The sequence below is a fragment of the Puma concolor genome, chromosome D4, assembly GCF_028749965.1.
Source record: "Puma concolor isolate L17-30 chromosome D4, mPumCon1.1.hap2, whole genome shotgun sequence".
Lineage (NCBI taxonomy): Eukaryota > Metazoa > Chordata > Mammalia > Carnivora > Felidae > Puma > Puma concolor.
This window is the reverse complement of record NC_141679.1, coordinates 83,363,603-83,378,274: the sequence shown is the minus strand read 5'-3', so window position 1 is coordinate 83,378,274 and position 14,672 is coordinate 83,363,603. Positions and strand designations below refer to the sequence as shown.

General features: G+C 46.7%; 1 protein-coding gene across 11 annotated transcripts in view; it reads left to right on the top strand.

The window, feature by feature from the left end:
* DENND1A (DENN domain containing 1A) overlaps positions 1 to 14,672 on the top strand; it is a 515,742-nt gene that overhangs the window by 454,881 nt on the left and 46,189 nt on the right. For all 11 annotated transcript variants that reach the window (XM_086683990.1, XM_086683987.1, XM_086683986.1 and 8 more), the window contains one exon: positions 8,224 to 8,355. In XM_086683990.1, the coding sequence (XP_086540116.1) occupies positions 8,224 to 8,355 (132 nt within the window). The remainder of the gene's footprint in view (positions 1 to 8,223; positions 8,356 to 14,672) is intronic.

Below are 14,672 nucleotides of genomic sequence, written 5' to 3'. Positions count from 1 at the left end.
CCATCTGGGCACCACAGCCGACCTCTGCCCTGGGGCTGCTTATGACCAAAACCCAGAAGCATCTCCAGGGAAATGACTGCCATGATCCCGGCAGGCACCTGGCCACCATGCAGACATAGGGCACAAAGGGTGGGTTTCTGGAGGACGCCGCGGGCTCTCCTCACGGTGGTGGGTTCACCAAGAGGAGCCCAGCAGTTCCCATTTCAGACTCTCGGGAGACAGGGAGAGGACTTTGATTATCTTCCTGGACCATCAAGTAAAATGGTATGAAACCTACAGCTGCACGCTGGCCCAGAGTCCCCTGCCTGATTGTCTAGCCTTGTACAGGGAGGTGAACATAGCAGAGGGCATTTTTATATTATGATGAATGTCATCAGTATTACTGTTGTCACCCTTCAGTCACCACTTCCTAAGGATGGTCCGTGCTGGGGGCTTTTACATTTAAGCCTTAGAACAGCCCCGGGGCGGGGTATTATTCCTATTTTGTGTGTAAAGAGACTAGACTGTGGTTCGGAGGTAAAGGAATTTGCCCAAGGACACACTGCTGGAGCCTACAGAAGTGGGATCAGGTTCCAGACCCGTCCATTTCTAGCATCCATGCTCTTACGACAACAGCATTTCTTACTGCCCGTCTAAAACAAGTGTTTGCTTTTCCAAAAGATGTTTGGGAGCACTTGACTTCGTTATCCCACACCCCCAGTGTGCAACTCGAACAAGGGCCTTTGTCTATCTTGGCAGTTTTTAAAAAATTGAAAGCAGTTTTAATTTTATGAAGTCAGAAAGGACCTCTCATTAACTTGCAATGGTCAAAGGAATTGATTCCTTTCTTTTAATTGCAAAATAATTTGTTCTGACTAAGCATTTAAATTCCTAGTTTCAGCTGAGAGTGAATTTTTAACGGCCAAGGATTCAAGTCCCGAAATAAAACTCCTGTCGTGTAAATCCAGATAGACCTTAACTGTGGTCTGTTGCACCCTGCCAGAGGCCGGCAGGTGGAATTCTTGGATGTTAAGTCCTATACATACTTTTTTATCTCCTACCCCAGCCGCGTGTAACTGAGTGGGATAAAATACAGAGTGACAGGGAGGGGGGAGTTCTCTCACCAAATCTTCCCTCCTTGATGACCTGATCTCGGCTCAGCTGGTGTCAGAATACCACTGGAAGTAAGTAAAGAAAGGGGTCCCTCCTCAGGCGGAGGACAGATGTTCCTTATTGGTCGGATCTGCTCTCTGCAGGCCATCGCCTCCCTCCTGGTACACGGAAGCGCTGGGCCTTCCGAAAATCCCCTTTTTATGATACGTAGCATTTCTGCAAATAACCGGTTCCGCTCCGGTTTTGTGATGTTGTTGTTCAAAGCTTCACTTAAACAATCCAGATCGCGCTCCCTCCACACCGCCCCCCCCCCTTCCTCTCCTTGAAAGTATCGAAAGCAGATTTTTCCCTCCCCTTCTCCTCTTCCCCCTGCCAGTCTTTTCAAGAATAGCTTCAGGAGATAACGTTCTATAGAAAGTGTCAGTACATTTCAGGTGACACAAATGGTGAAGGCATTTTATAGAAATGTGGCTTGTCACCATCGGACTGTTGACAGATCTATTAGTGCACCTTTTTCAATTTTCACTTTTCCCCCCTTCGGTCTTACAGATTTCTACAGGCTTGATATTTTGCAGTTGTTCTTGGAAGAGCTATTTTGTAATTGAAACTCTGGCATTGTTCAGTGCAGACAGGACTTGGTCTTCAGTGATGTGCTCTCCTGCTCCCTTTCTTGAGCTAATTTAGGATTTGGCTTCATCTGACCTCTCTCACTGCGGCAGAAAATATTTCTTTGGCTTTTTTTTTGTTTCCCTCCCCCCCCCACCCCCCACCCCCCACCCCCCTTCACACAGCAACATATCCGTGTGGCTCCCCAGATGCGTCTAATACAGACATCTCAAGTTTGGTTTCTGCTATGAAATTGAGGCAGTTCCCAACAAAGATCCAATTTTCAAATGTACTGGGTTGCCACCTGGCCTCCTCTAACTCTGCATAGTGATGGTGACCTCGCAGATATAATCAAGAACCCAATCTTGCCCTCTGCGCTCCCGCCTTGGGTTTGAATTGCAAATAGAAAATGTGGGGCCGACCTGTGGAGAGGTCACCATGGTGTGTGGAGGGTCCATCTCTAATATGACTGCACAGGGCCCCTTTTCCATCCCTTGTTCATTTGTGCAGCAGATTTTCAAAGCATCTGAAAGAGGAGCTTTCACGGTATCCGTGTGACCATTGGCAAATAATTGTTAATAGATACTATAGTGTGGCTTTATTCCGTACCTGCTCTGCTTCAGCCCAACAACAAAAAAAAAAAAAAGAAGAAGAAGAAGAAGGATGGATAATAACATGTTTCTCTGGATAAATGCAGCAAGGTGGTCAAGTTCTTCTGTAGCTTGGCCTTCTTTGAAGTCAAGCTCAAAATTAGGAAGAAGAAGAAATGGCCAAGATGCTTCCCGGCTGTCGCTTTCTAAACAGAGAGTGTAGTGCTTTCCTCCAGAGCATCTCCCCCGCCCCCCCCCCCCACCACACCAGACCTGGCCTCCAGAAGAGCGCCGCCGTGTGGCTGGGCTTGTGACTGTCAACAGATTGCACTCCTACAGCGTCACGCGAGGGTGGCATCGGAGTGCTGTTTGGAAAACAGTGGCCGCACACACGCTCCTTCTCACTTGCAAGGAGCATTAAGATATTCACATCAGAATGTCATTTTGTCGTCTCCTGGGAAACCCCTGAAGAATTACCTTTTTTCTTCCATATTAGAGTGACTGAATCGAATGGGCCCATTTCACAGCCCTTTTTAAAGTTTTAAATCTTTGATCTTGGAGAAACAAATCGAGCTTGTTGATAAAGAGCTTTTGATGGAAAGGAGCAAATTCACAGCTGGGTTAGCGAAGCCTCGAGTTTCTGGCCAAACATCTCCTGGTGTACTGAAGGGAGTAAGCGCGTGTGGGGCAGGCAGATCTAGGTAGACTCGCGTAGAACAGACATTTTCACACCTTATCACACAACTGTCAGCTCCCTGTCTCCAACACATTAAAATAACGGCGCAGCCTCATTCACAGAAATTTCCAACTTTGGATATTGTTTCGATATCAATATCCACATTTTAATTTTCATTTGCTGCGGCGTGAGGTAGACTGGAAAAGAAGGGCGCTGCACGAATCTGAACTTGGAGACCAGTAATCTGAGTCGCAGATATTAAGGGCTCAGCCTCACACCTGCCTTTAAACCCCTGATGCCACGGGGTGGTAGTTGAGCTCCTGAGGTAGATAAGCCGGTTGTGTAGGATATTAACTGTGTGACCTTGAGTAAGTTACTAGACCTCTCTGAACCCAGTTCTTTCTCATCTATAACTAGGAGAAGGATCCATTTTTACTGGATTGTTGTAAGGATTAGAAGAGGTAATGCCTTGCAACAGCAACACTTAGTAGCCACTCATTAAGTGGGAATTTTCATCCTATTCGTTTCCTCATGTCCCACATCGGAGCAGCCGATCTGCCCAGACACCCACGTGTGCATATACCCTGAGAGCATGGCTGACATGGGGTCACCGTCCTTTTGGTCATCCACACAGCCACCAGAGCAATTTTTCTAGGCCACGGCTCTGAGTCACTCTCTTGATTAAAACCTTTCAGACTTTTCAAACCTTCCTCCACCTCAGCCAGGGGGTTCTTGAAATGCCCCAGCCACCGGGTCACCTGCCCTTCCTTAACCGGGCTGTGCTCTCTGCATACCCCTGGGCCAGGAAGTCTCTACCTACATCTCTGCCTCATGAAGTCCTGTCCTCAGCTCCTTCTGGGTCCAGCCCCCTCCCTAGCTTGTACCCAAGGCCACTCAGCGCCCCCCCGCCTCCCCTAGGTTTCTGCCTTCTGCTTTCTCAGAGGTACTCTGTCCGGTGACTTACTGTACATGTCCCTGCCTCTTCCACGGACAGGTGGAGGTTAGACCCTAGTCATGCTGTTTGATTCCAGCAAACCCTTAGGGAAGGTGATGGGAATTGAATTATTTTCTGACTCCTTGGCTTTACCAAGAGATGGGAACTGGTAGGGCCCCCAGGGCTCCTGGTAAGAGATTCGCCACCGTGTCGTGGCCTCCGATCTACAGCTGTGTCTAGTGCCTCCCTCCCCTGTGACCCCTCGGGAAGGAAGGAACAGATTTACCCTTCCTGTCAGCTTCTTGGTTTTGCTTTTTCAAAATGACATTTCCATAGTCTTTTTTTTTCCCCCTTCTGTTTACAAACAAACAACAACAACAAAAAACATGTTTATTGGAGACAATTCAACAAATCAGACAAGCAAAAAGAAAATGGCCTTGTTTTATAACCTGCATTTTCACTTACTATATTCTGAGCATTTCCCAGACCACTAAAGGTCTCTCTCTTCCGCTCGTCCTTGTTTTGCGTGGCTGCGGAAAATTTTGTCTGATGGGCATATATACATTAGTCAGTCCCTTTGTTGGATACTTAAGTTAGTTCCGGTTTCTTCTAGGCAGGTATTCTCATAAGTAAAACGTTGCAGGAATTCTTAATTGTTTCATTAGGATAAATTTCTAGGAATGTAATTAATGGGCCAGAGGGCATGCACCTCTTTTAAGGTTTTGATATAAATTGCCAATTTGTGTTCCCTCCAGAAGGGTTTGGGAGTGCCTGTTTTCCCAAACCCTTTGCTGACAGCTTCTCAGTTCTTAGACCACAATTTCTTTAATCACAGGATCTCTGCTCTGTGTGAGATCTCTGCCAGTAGGTACAACAGAGTTGGCCGCATTTCTTTCTTTACCAGGGCTCCTCCCAGCTCTGCTCTCCCTGGGAGGAAGCAGTGAGCTGTCCTTCCCCAGCGGCAGGAAAGAGTGAAGAAGTTAGTAAGTTAGCGGGGCAAGCCACGGGACTGTGAGAAGTCTTACGCACTTCAGGATCTTCTAACTGAAGAAAATTAACGTGCAGCATTGTTTTTTGATACACAAGCACATTTGTATATTGGACACGTTTGCTTTCCAAATGTTCAATTCGATTTACAAAGATTTGTTAGAGAGCATGTACTACTATATATTGCAGGCTCTGGGGCAGAGAACCCAAACCCCAAGGAAGGCAGTCTTTAGGGACAAGCAGATAAGTGCAAAGAGACCGTGAGGCACGGCAGCATAAGGTCAGTGTTAACAGTAGGGATTTCCAGGGATCACACCTCACGGTCTCTTGAGCACCTCCTCAGCTCACGATGTCTTCACGCATGCTGCTGCTATGAGTTGATGTCAGTATAAGTGCCAGAAATCCTGTAGTTCTTGGTTCCTCCACTTTCTAGCTTGTGTGGCTTTGGGTGAGTTGCCCTCTTTAAGCCTTGTTTCCTCACCTATAAAAGAGCCATCATCCTGTTTACCTCATGGTTGCCGTGGAAACTAAGTACGACGGTGAAGGTCAAGGGTCTGGAAAAGTGCCTGCCAATAGTGGGCGCTCAACACAACGAAGGGAGCTCCTCTTAGACAGCGCTCTTTCCATTTTCCCCCCGGAGATAGAGATCGAAGGTTCCGTTTGCACGGGAATGTAACATTTTTCAAGCTCCCTTGTGTTCTGTCTCCTTTAATTCATTCTTCCCGTAGCTTTGAAGTTCACCAGGCGGGTGGTGGTCTCCCCGTTGTACAAATGAATAGGTACAAAAAGGTTGGAAAGATCAGCTAGTTGATGGTAAAAACAAAACTAGAAGACAGTGCTTACTTACAAGCTTAAACTAAGACACTTTGCCCCAAACCACCACATACATTTTTTTTTAAAGGCTATCATCTTATAATTTTATTACTGTGAATATTTTCTTACCATGTAACCTTACTGCTTCTTATAGCCAGTCACTCACACACACGCACAATATTTTTCCTGAACTAAAAGTGGATTTATTTTTTCTTTTTCTCTCTCTCTCTCTTTTTTTTTTTTTTTTTTCACTCTTTGGCTTTACCCAACCTTTGTGTCTGTCTTCTCAGTAACCCCACCTGGATCCAGAATGCCCCCTTTGCCCTTTGTTACTTTCTGGTGCAGATGGAGCCCCTCCCCCTCTTTGTTCCACTTGACCTGAGCACCTTAGGGCAGCCCCTTTCCAAAAGAGCCCTTTCTAATTGGCTGTCGGCAGCCTCTCATCACGCAGCCTCAGCCGAGCTAAGACTTGGGGGCCACTTAATGCAAGCCCTTCCTGTGAAACCAAGAGGCCATCACCTCCCTGTGTTGTCACCAGGCAGGACCAGAGTCTGCAGCTGAGTGTGTGGGGTTGAATATAGATAGATAGATCCCTGGAGTTTATTATAATAAAGTCTATACCTTATTATTAGTAAGTACTCCATTATTATTAAGTGCTGTACATAGGACATTATTGAGTAATAATGTTCTAGACGCACTTATGTTGCTTTATCTCCTTTACTCCTCCTACCTACCATATCCCCATTTTACAGATGAGGAGATTGAGGCTCACAAATGTTATGTGTGTTTCTTCCTTAACGCATTATTATCCGAGAGAGGACCACTTTGTTCCATTGGCCACCATTCTCTTTATTTGGCTAGGTTAAAAGCAACCAGTTGTCAAGTCTTTTGTGTGCAGAATTTAATGAGTACTAAAGGCGTGTGTCTTGACCGAAATATGTCTTTGTTTTAGCAATGAAAAGAATTGGAAATTTCCTTTATTATTTCATTCTTTTAAAAAAAATTTTTTTTAATGTTTATTTATTTTTGAGAGAGCGAGAGACAGAGTATGAGCGGGTGAGGGGCAGAGAGAGAGGGAGAGACGGAATCCGAAGCAGGATCCAGGCTCCAAGCTGTCAGCACAGAGCCTGATGCGGGGCTCGAACTCACAAGCTGTGAGATCATGACCTGAGCGAAGTTGGATACCCAACCAACTGAACCACCCAGGCACCCTTCCTTTATTATTTCATTCTGACTGGGAGTTATTTTTACTTGGTAAAAAAAAAATTATTATCATTTAAATGGGGTTTTTAAAATTTTTTTATTTGTACATTTATTCTCTGCCTTGTTCCAATGAGAATCTAAGCAACGTTCATGACTTGAGTAAAACATGTGGTCCATAGAGCACAAGTGGGCACCATCATCCTCCCAAAGAACCAAAGGAACCATTCCCTGCCTTTTGCACAGTGGGGTTTTTCTTTTCTTTATACTTTGACTTCATTCACCAGAAGTCCAAATTCAGTGTAAATTTCTGAATTTAAAAATATTACTTTTTGGTTCCTTAAGTGTTCTCCAAGTCATAAAATCCTAACTCAGACCCGGGTCTCTTCATTCTTTGCCAGAAAGATAAAGGCTAAGAAAGATAGAGCATAAACACCTCATTCTCACAGACAGTAACATCATCAGGAAGCAAGTGTGGAGAAAGCGTCCACACTCACAAATAACAAAGTATGCAAATTAAAACAACAATGAGGTCTAATTTTGCACCTCTTAAATTAGCAATACATTTTTTTAAATGATAAGGCTAACAAGTACCATGAAGCTGATAACTCATCCATTGTCAGTAGTTGGTGTAAATTGCAAGGCAATTTGGTAGAATGAATAAAAAAGGCTTAGAATGTTTATATCTTTTGACTTAGTAATTTTATTCCTAGGGATTTCTATAAAAGAAATAATCCAAAAGAAAGAAAAACTGCAATGTTTATCACTACGGTGTTTAGAAAGACACACACACACACACACACACACACACACACACGGAATAGCCTAAATGCCCAATAACAGTAGAGTGGGTTATTAAGTTATTATATAGCCACTCAATGAAATATTATGCATCTATTAAAATTATCATTAAAATGACTAGTACTGTGGAAATGCTTATAATATAGTAGGAGAAAATAGAATGTAAAATTATGCATGAGCTGTGATTGCAAGTAATTTTTAAATGTCTGCATGTGGACAAAGTGAATATGTAAAAATGGAAATAGCTGTGCAAGGTAATAGAACAAAAAGACATTCCCCCCACTGTTACGAATCGTTACCTGGTTTTTGTAATTTAACGTGTATGATTTGGGTTTCTCTAATCCTTAAAAGTCAAAGAGCCAAGTTAGCCTTCTGCTTCCTCCATCGCCCAGAGGAAAACAGGCTCTGAACATCCCAGAGGGTGTGTTCCGGGGCAGGCCCCTTGGCCATGGGCCTGGAGGGAGCATCTGCACACAGCAGGTGCCGCGACCCCAACACCAACCTCCACTGGCTTCTCTCTGCAGGACATCACCGAGAATGGCTGTGCCCCCACCATGGAAGAGCAGCCGCCAAAGACTGTGCCGTCCCCACTGGTGGAGGCCAAGGACCCTAAGCTCCGAGAAGACCGGAGGCCAATCACTGTCCACTTCGGACAGGTACGTACCCTGCCCTTTGGTTTTTTAGCAGAAGCTATACAGGCTTTCCACTGCCGCTCTCGTTGGCAAAACAACTCCGTGGAGTTTTGCACACCTTTGAACGTTTATTTGGTTACAAGCGTGTTTTGAAGGTCAACTCTCAAAAATTTTGAGACAGCGTGGCTCTGCTCGTAAACTAGCTCAACTCTTGAATGAAGTCATTAAATGCAGCTACCGCCTCCCCCACTCCAAGGCACTCCGTTTAAGGTGCCTCCGTTAGCTAAGCATCTCATTAGAACACTTTAGCATCCCAGGCCCTTCTTTGCACCTTCAAATAAAAGGCAACAAGCGAAGTCTTAAAAAAAAAATCAATTAGGAGTTCTTTATTAATGTACTTCCTGAAAATCAATATCGGGAGTGGTGCTTCTCAGAGTAAACACCCACACTACTATTCTAGAGATGCGATTCTTTCTCCAACTATTTTTGATGACCTGAGCATTTGAAAAATTGTCTTATTTGTTTGATTTTTTTCCCCCTTAAGTAAAACATTGTATTCTGTAGAAAAACGAAATTTTTAAATCTATTTCCAAGCGGTGGCTGTATTGTAGTTGAAATAGATTGTGCACTCTCCCTTATTTCTCTTCAATTGACTCTCCTGATGAGCAAAAGTCATAATTATTTGGTTTGTGAAAAATGGCTGTCAGCAAGATGTGACTGTAACAAGAATTCGCAAGGTTATGTATTTTTAAATCGCTTGACTCTTTAGCCATTTATCAGATGGAGCATAATTAAAATAGCCTCTTTTATTTTATCTTAAATATGATTGCTTTTCCGTCACATAAAGGATCTAGATACATTTTTAAATGCCCTGTTTTTAACAGACATTTATTTATCAAGTGCCTACTGTGTACCAGCATTGAGCTATTTAGGAATGAAGAGAATTAATGAAATGGTTGCTTTGGGTTATATTGTAAGGGGTGAGTTTGTTGACACATAAGAATCTTCCTGTGTAATCAGTATTTTCAGATAATACGTTCATATGTCGTAAAGTTGTGGGGGGTCACCCCTTTTCCTGATTTTACACTTAAAAGGGACGTGATAAAAATGGAAATGTAGTACAAGAAAGAGGCATTCTTGGGGGCAGTGCTCCCTTGGTTGAATGCTTATCTTCAGATTGTGTTTGTTGCTTTTGCACCCTCAAGAGCGGCCTCCTCCGGGGCTCAGGCCCTGCTGGAGACATCTGCACCCCATTTCCCTGGCGGTGTTTGCTGAAAGCACAGCCCCCATTGTAGCCAGCGTGGCATTCTAGAGCCAGCTTCCTGCTTTCCTTTGTCCTCATTCCTGCACACACTAACCTTCCCATGAAAAGAGCCCCTCGCTGGAGTTTGAAGCCCATTACAGAGAAAGAGGGGGCGGGGGAGAGGGATTTCATGGTGTTAAACATTCCATTTTCGAAACACAAAAAAGGAGGCCCTATTTGAAATGGAGAAAAACCTTCTTTCCATTTCAGCAAGAAGTGGAGACGCTTTAATGTCATTCCCAGCTAAATGCAGAATAAGAGTGTATGTGTGCGGGTGGGGGATAAACAATTAAAAAAGCCACCCCAAACTCTGTTGAAATAAGAACTGTCTGTGCCTTCACAGGTCTGTAAACTGGAGAGGATGAAAGTGGCTTTTTCTCCCCGTTTGTCACTTCCCTCACGTGGCTGCCAGCATTATGCAAGTGTACAGGAAGGCAGGATTTTTTTTTTCTTAATGCATGCATGCGGATTAAGGTCAAGCCCCAAGTATCAGCCATGCAGCGGGCTCTCCCTTACAGCTGCAGCCACAGAGCCTACCCGCAGCCGCGAGATGCCTTAATTGAGACGTGCTGTCAAAGTGACAAACACATTTGCATACAGTCTACACTCTATTTATTTTCTCTGGAAAGGTCTACAGTCTGCTGTTGGTTGAACATTCTTAATCAGTTTGCCGTAAGTGAACTGCCAGCCAGCTCACTGCTGCCGGCCGCTTCTTCATTAGGTGACAGATTAGCTGCGGGGGGGATGGGCCGGGGAAACCGCAGACCCCTTTCTTTTAACTCTTTCCGGCTTTGCCCCTCACCCCCCCCCCCCCAGGCTGGGGTGTCCTTCGGTGCTTTTCCAGGCACCCCGGTTTGGTGGGCCGCTGACCGGAACCCACGGTGTTTCTAGAGCGCCTACTACTGGCAAGCAGGAATTTTAGGGACTTTCTATTCTCAAAGAACAGGCTTTCGAGTTCCACTTCAAAAATTTTGGCCACACCCTCCTACCATCTGTGCTATTCTTGTACTTGCTGTGTTTCTTTAAATAGGCTCAGACCTGACGTCGGTACCAGCTTTAGCCTCGTCCTAAGTAATGACGTTGACAGAATCACAGGTCTGACGTCTCAGTCCAGTTTTTTTCTCTAAGGCATATCAAAAAAATCTTGTTAAGTGTCCGTCCATATGTCACCTGAAATACTCCTGTGACCCCGACAGTATACATTCTGTTTTTGGAAAATGTGTCATCTGTGCCCTCGCCCTTTGAGGAAGGGATCGTTAGGCACATTTTAAGGATCCGGCACTAAAGCCCGGGGACCCAGGGGGACCTGGCCGGGGCCACAGTGCCAGCACCTAGGACAGTCCACCTGCGAAGCCCACTCCGGCTCCCTCACCAGGCAGGGATTTCAGCTGTTTGATGTGTCTGTTAAAGCGAATGTGTCCCAGCGAAAGAATTTGAACTAGCCAGACAGTACAGGCAAACCTCAGAAAGAGTTGGCCTTGGCTGTGCGTTTCTGTGGATCTCATTCTTTAAGGACGCTTAGCTTTCCATCTGGGCCAGAGACTGTAGAGACGGTTATCACATTCGAGGAGTACGTGTGGCCAGCCAGGGGAGGTCGGTGGGGACACTGCGGGGGGACCCGGGTGGTTGTGCCTGGGAGCTGGCAGCAGGAGGCCTTCGAGGAGGAGGAGCCAGGCGGGGCCAGAGCCGACTCTGCGGGGGGTGGGGGGGAGAGGAGGTGCTGTCTGCCTCTGTGCCTCCCTGCAGCTTCCTCCTCTGAGGCTCTGACCATCCCTCCATTTATTTATGCATCTATCTGTTCATCCGTGTCTTGAGACCTACCATGTACAAAAAACAATAATAAGTCCTTGTGGGGCGTAATGAGGGAGACAGACTAGCAAATGGACAGTCCAGCCCTGAGTGATGAGCACCAATGTGGGGTGAGCTTCGGGCACTCTCAGGGCCCCCAGAGGCAACCCCTTCCCCCCGAGGACCGCTCCCCACAGTCCCAAGTTGGGCCCTATAATTAAAAAATGTTTTGTCAACAAACTGACCTCACAAAGGATTCGATTGTTTCCTAAGATTGTTTCCTAAAGCAGACACACGCACGTATGGCCGCTCCTGAGGAGCCGTGTGGATGGTTCCAGACAAGAGCGAAGCAAATGGATCCTCAGTTAGCCCCTGCATCCTGATCATGCATGCTTTCTCTTAAAGAGTTCAAAAACCTCAAAGAACTTGACAATGCCCATTCCTACCTTGGAAAGTATTTAGGTTTAGAGAGGCTTTAAATACCTCTTTCTTCCCCTCCCAAGTTCGGAATAGTTGAGAAATAAGGCCCAGGAGATAGTCAAATGAGATAAGCATGCCAGCTTTTTTACTGATAAGGCTGAAAGGAGAATACTGTTTTAGACCTGAGGCCAGATGGGCTTGCTAAAACTTCACTTCAGAATTAAAAAGACCGAGCTACCCCACACAGGAGAAGGGGGACAGTTGCGGGCAGCGCCTGCGACTGGCTGCTCCGCAGGAGGGAGGCGCCAGGGTGCAGGGAGCGAAGCGCATGGGCAGTTCTCCCACACCCCCGCCCCCGGGGAAGCACTCCTCCCCCCTGGCAGGGGTGCAGAGAGAAGCTAAGGGGTCCCTCCCCCCCCCCCACTTTTCTTTCCTGGGAGGGGGAATGGACATTCCCTCCTCTCCGTGGCGGTGGAGGGGTGAAGAAGCCACGTCCTCTGCTCACCCTTCAGCCAGAACACCTTGCCTTGACCCCTTCTTTGGAGAAGTCCTCAAAGGTAGCACCACCCTGGAAACCGCTTTGCTCCCTGTGTCTAATAAGGTGGACAGGCCACTAGGTGCTCTCACCTCTGTGCTGGTAAGGAAGAAAAGCACAACACCCGTTGTACAAATGAGGAAAGAGGCTCGGGAGACGCGTGCTTGAGCTAGTAGCTGATTCACACCGTGCAGCCAACGGCACCTCTGTTTCTCAGCCCCCACCCTGGCTGGCGGGACCCGACTGGCCGCACGAGCCTAGTGACTGGGTTCTAGTCCTGCTTACGTGCTGGCCACGCTATGCGTCTCAGAAGTAGGGCAGCACCCCCCGCCCCACCAGCAAAAACATCATGGTAAACCCCCTCCAGGGCCCCATTCGTGTGTTTCCTCCAGATGATTGGTCCTGCAAACTACACGATCGCCTGCCTTCCAACCTGGAGATCCCCAAAAGCGCATCGAAAGGTGCTCTGCTCTCCCACTTGAGCAGAGGCTTCTAAATCTCTTTAACATAAAGTTTGAAAAGCTGGCTAAACCGAAGCCCAAACTAGGCACTAGCGTGTCTTCCAGAGATCTGGGACAGAGTGGTTTGGATACACCCCCGGGAGCAAATCTTGGAATATGGTTGCCTGCTCGTCTGTGCATATGGAGAGCTCTTGCTTGACAAGCATGAGCTGGGCCATTTAGTGCCAGTCTCGCACTAGGCTGGAAAAGCTGCCCAGCCCGTGACTGCCTTCTCAGCACCGTTGGCTCTGAGTGCCCTGAGAAACCCCTTCTGCCCCATTGAGCTTGGAAGTCACCCACGATTCCTTTCAAGTTAGCCATTGCCTCCCAACCACCTCCCACAGACGTTCCCGTAATCCCCGGGCACCTCAAACCACAAGCCTGCAGTCTGAACACACACATTCCCTGCCAAACTCACTCCTCGACCTCCGTCTCCACCTCAGTGAATGGCCGCTCTCTCTCCAGAAGCCTGGGTCCACTCACCCCCTCCTCAGAGCCTCTCCCTTCCGCCTCCCGGGCACTGCTCAGTCCCTCTCCTCTCCATGGCCTCCATCACAGCTTTGGTTCAAGCTGTGTCATCACTCAGATGGACTGGCCCACCGTCTCCTGACTGGCGTCTGGCCTGCAGACTTACCCCCGACTACATACCCCACATGGCCTCTCAGGGTCCACTTGAAGCGTGTACAAGTGGCCTTGTCACCTCCCTGCTCCTCCCCACCCCCAAACATTCCCCCTTCTTCCTTGGCTTAGCACACAAGGCCCCTCATGGTCTACCTGTCTGCCCTCACAGCAGGACCCTTTTGTAAATCCGCTCCTGGGAAGAGTTAGCCGCTCCTGTCTCTGTGCTACCCTAGAACTTGGCACACGCCGTGCGTCTCGCACAGCCTTGTAATTATTTCTTTGATGCGCGTCCTCCCCTGTGAGAATGTAAGCCTCTGGAAAGTCTGCCACAAGACCTGGTGCTGAACTGGCGTGCCGTAAACATCTTAAGGTTTTATTATTGATGTGGATTTTTAAATTGATTAATAATTGATTGATTATTGTTTAAGTACTTGCGGTGTGTCCAGCCAGTCATTTGGTTTTATTGCAGTTGCTCTGCTTATAATTCTGTTCACGTGAAGAAGAAAAATGAATATTCCATTAGTGGCCAAAAACTACTTCCAAATCACTTTCCATAAATAAGGGGTTTATTTCCAAGTGGAAACAGCTTTGTATTATAGGAATTTAGATCCTCTTATTTTGTGTTTTTATGAGCTCCCAAGTCTAGTCCCGTGTGCCTGGGGAAAGGAAGGGGGGGAAAGAGGCAGAGGAATGGGGGTACCCCCTGTTCCCAGGGTGGGTTGAGCCAGGGAGGAGGGGAGCCAGGGAGAGCAGTCAAGGGAAGGAAAAGTCTGGCATCCCTTGAATTACATAAAGCAAAGATTTTGTCTATAAAAGAGACTAAACTGCATGACCAAATGCAAAGGAAGAACTTAACTTGGATTATGGTGGGGTTTTTTTTTTTTTTTTTTAAGCTTTAAAGACATTCTTGGGGAAGTTGGCAGATTTGAAGATGGACTAGGATGTTAGTTGATATGATGGAATTATTGTTAATATCATGGTTGGTGGGGGGCTATCTTTATTCCTAGGAGATGCATACTGAAACATTTAGGGGCAAAGAACCATGATGTCTAAAACTTGCTTTCAAGTCGCGTGGTCAAAATATTATGCGTGCACACACACGCGTATATACCATCCATTCACAGAGACAGAAAAAGCAAACACAGCCCGCGTCCCCCCCACCCCTCAAAATGTA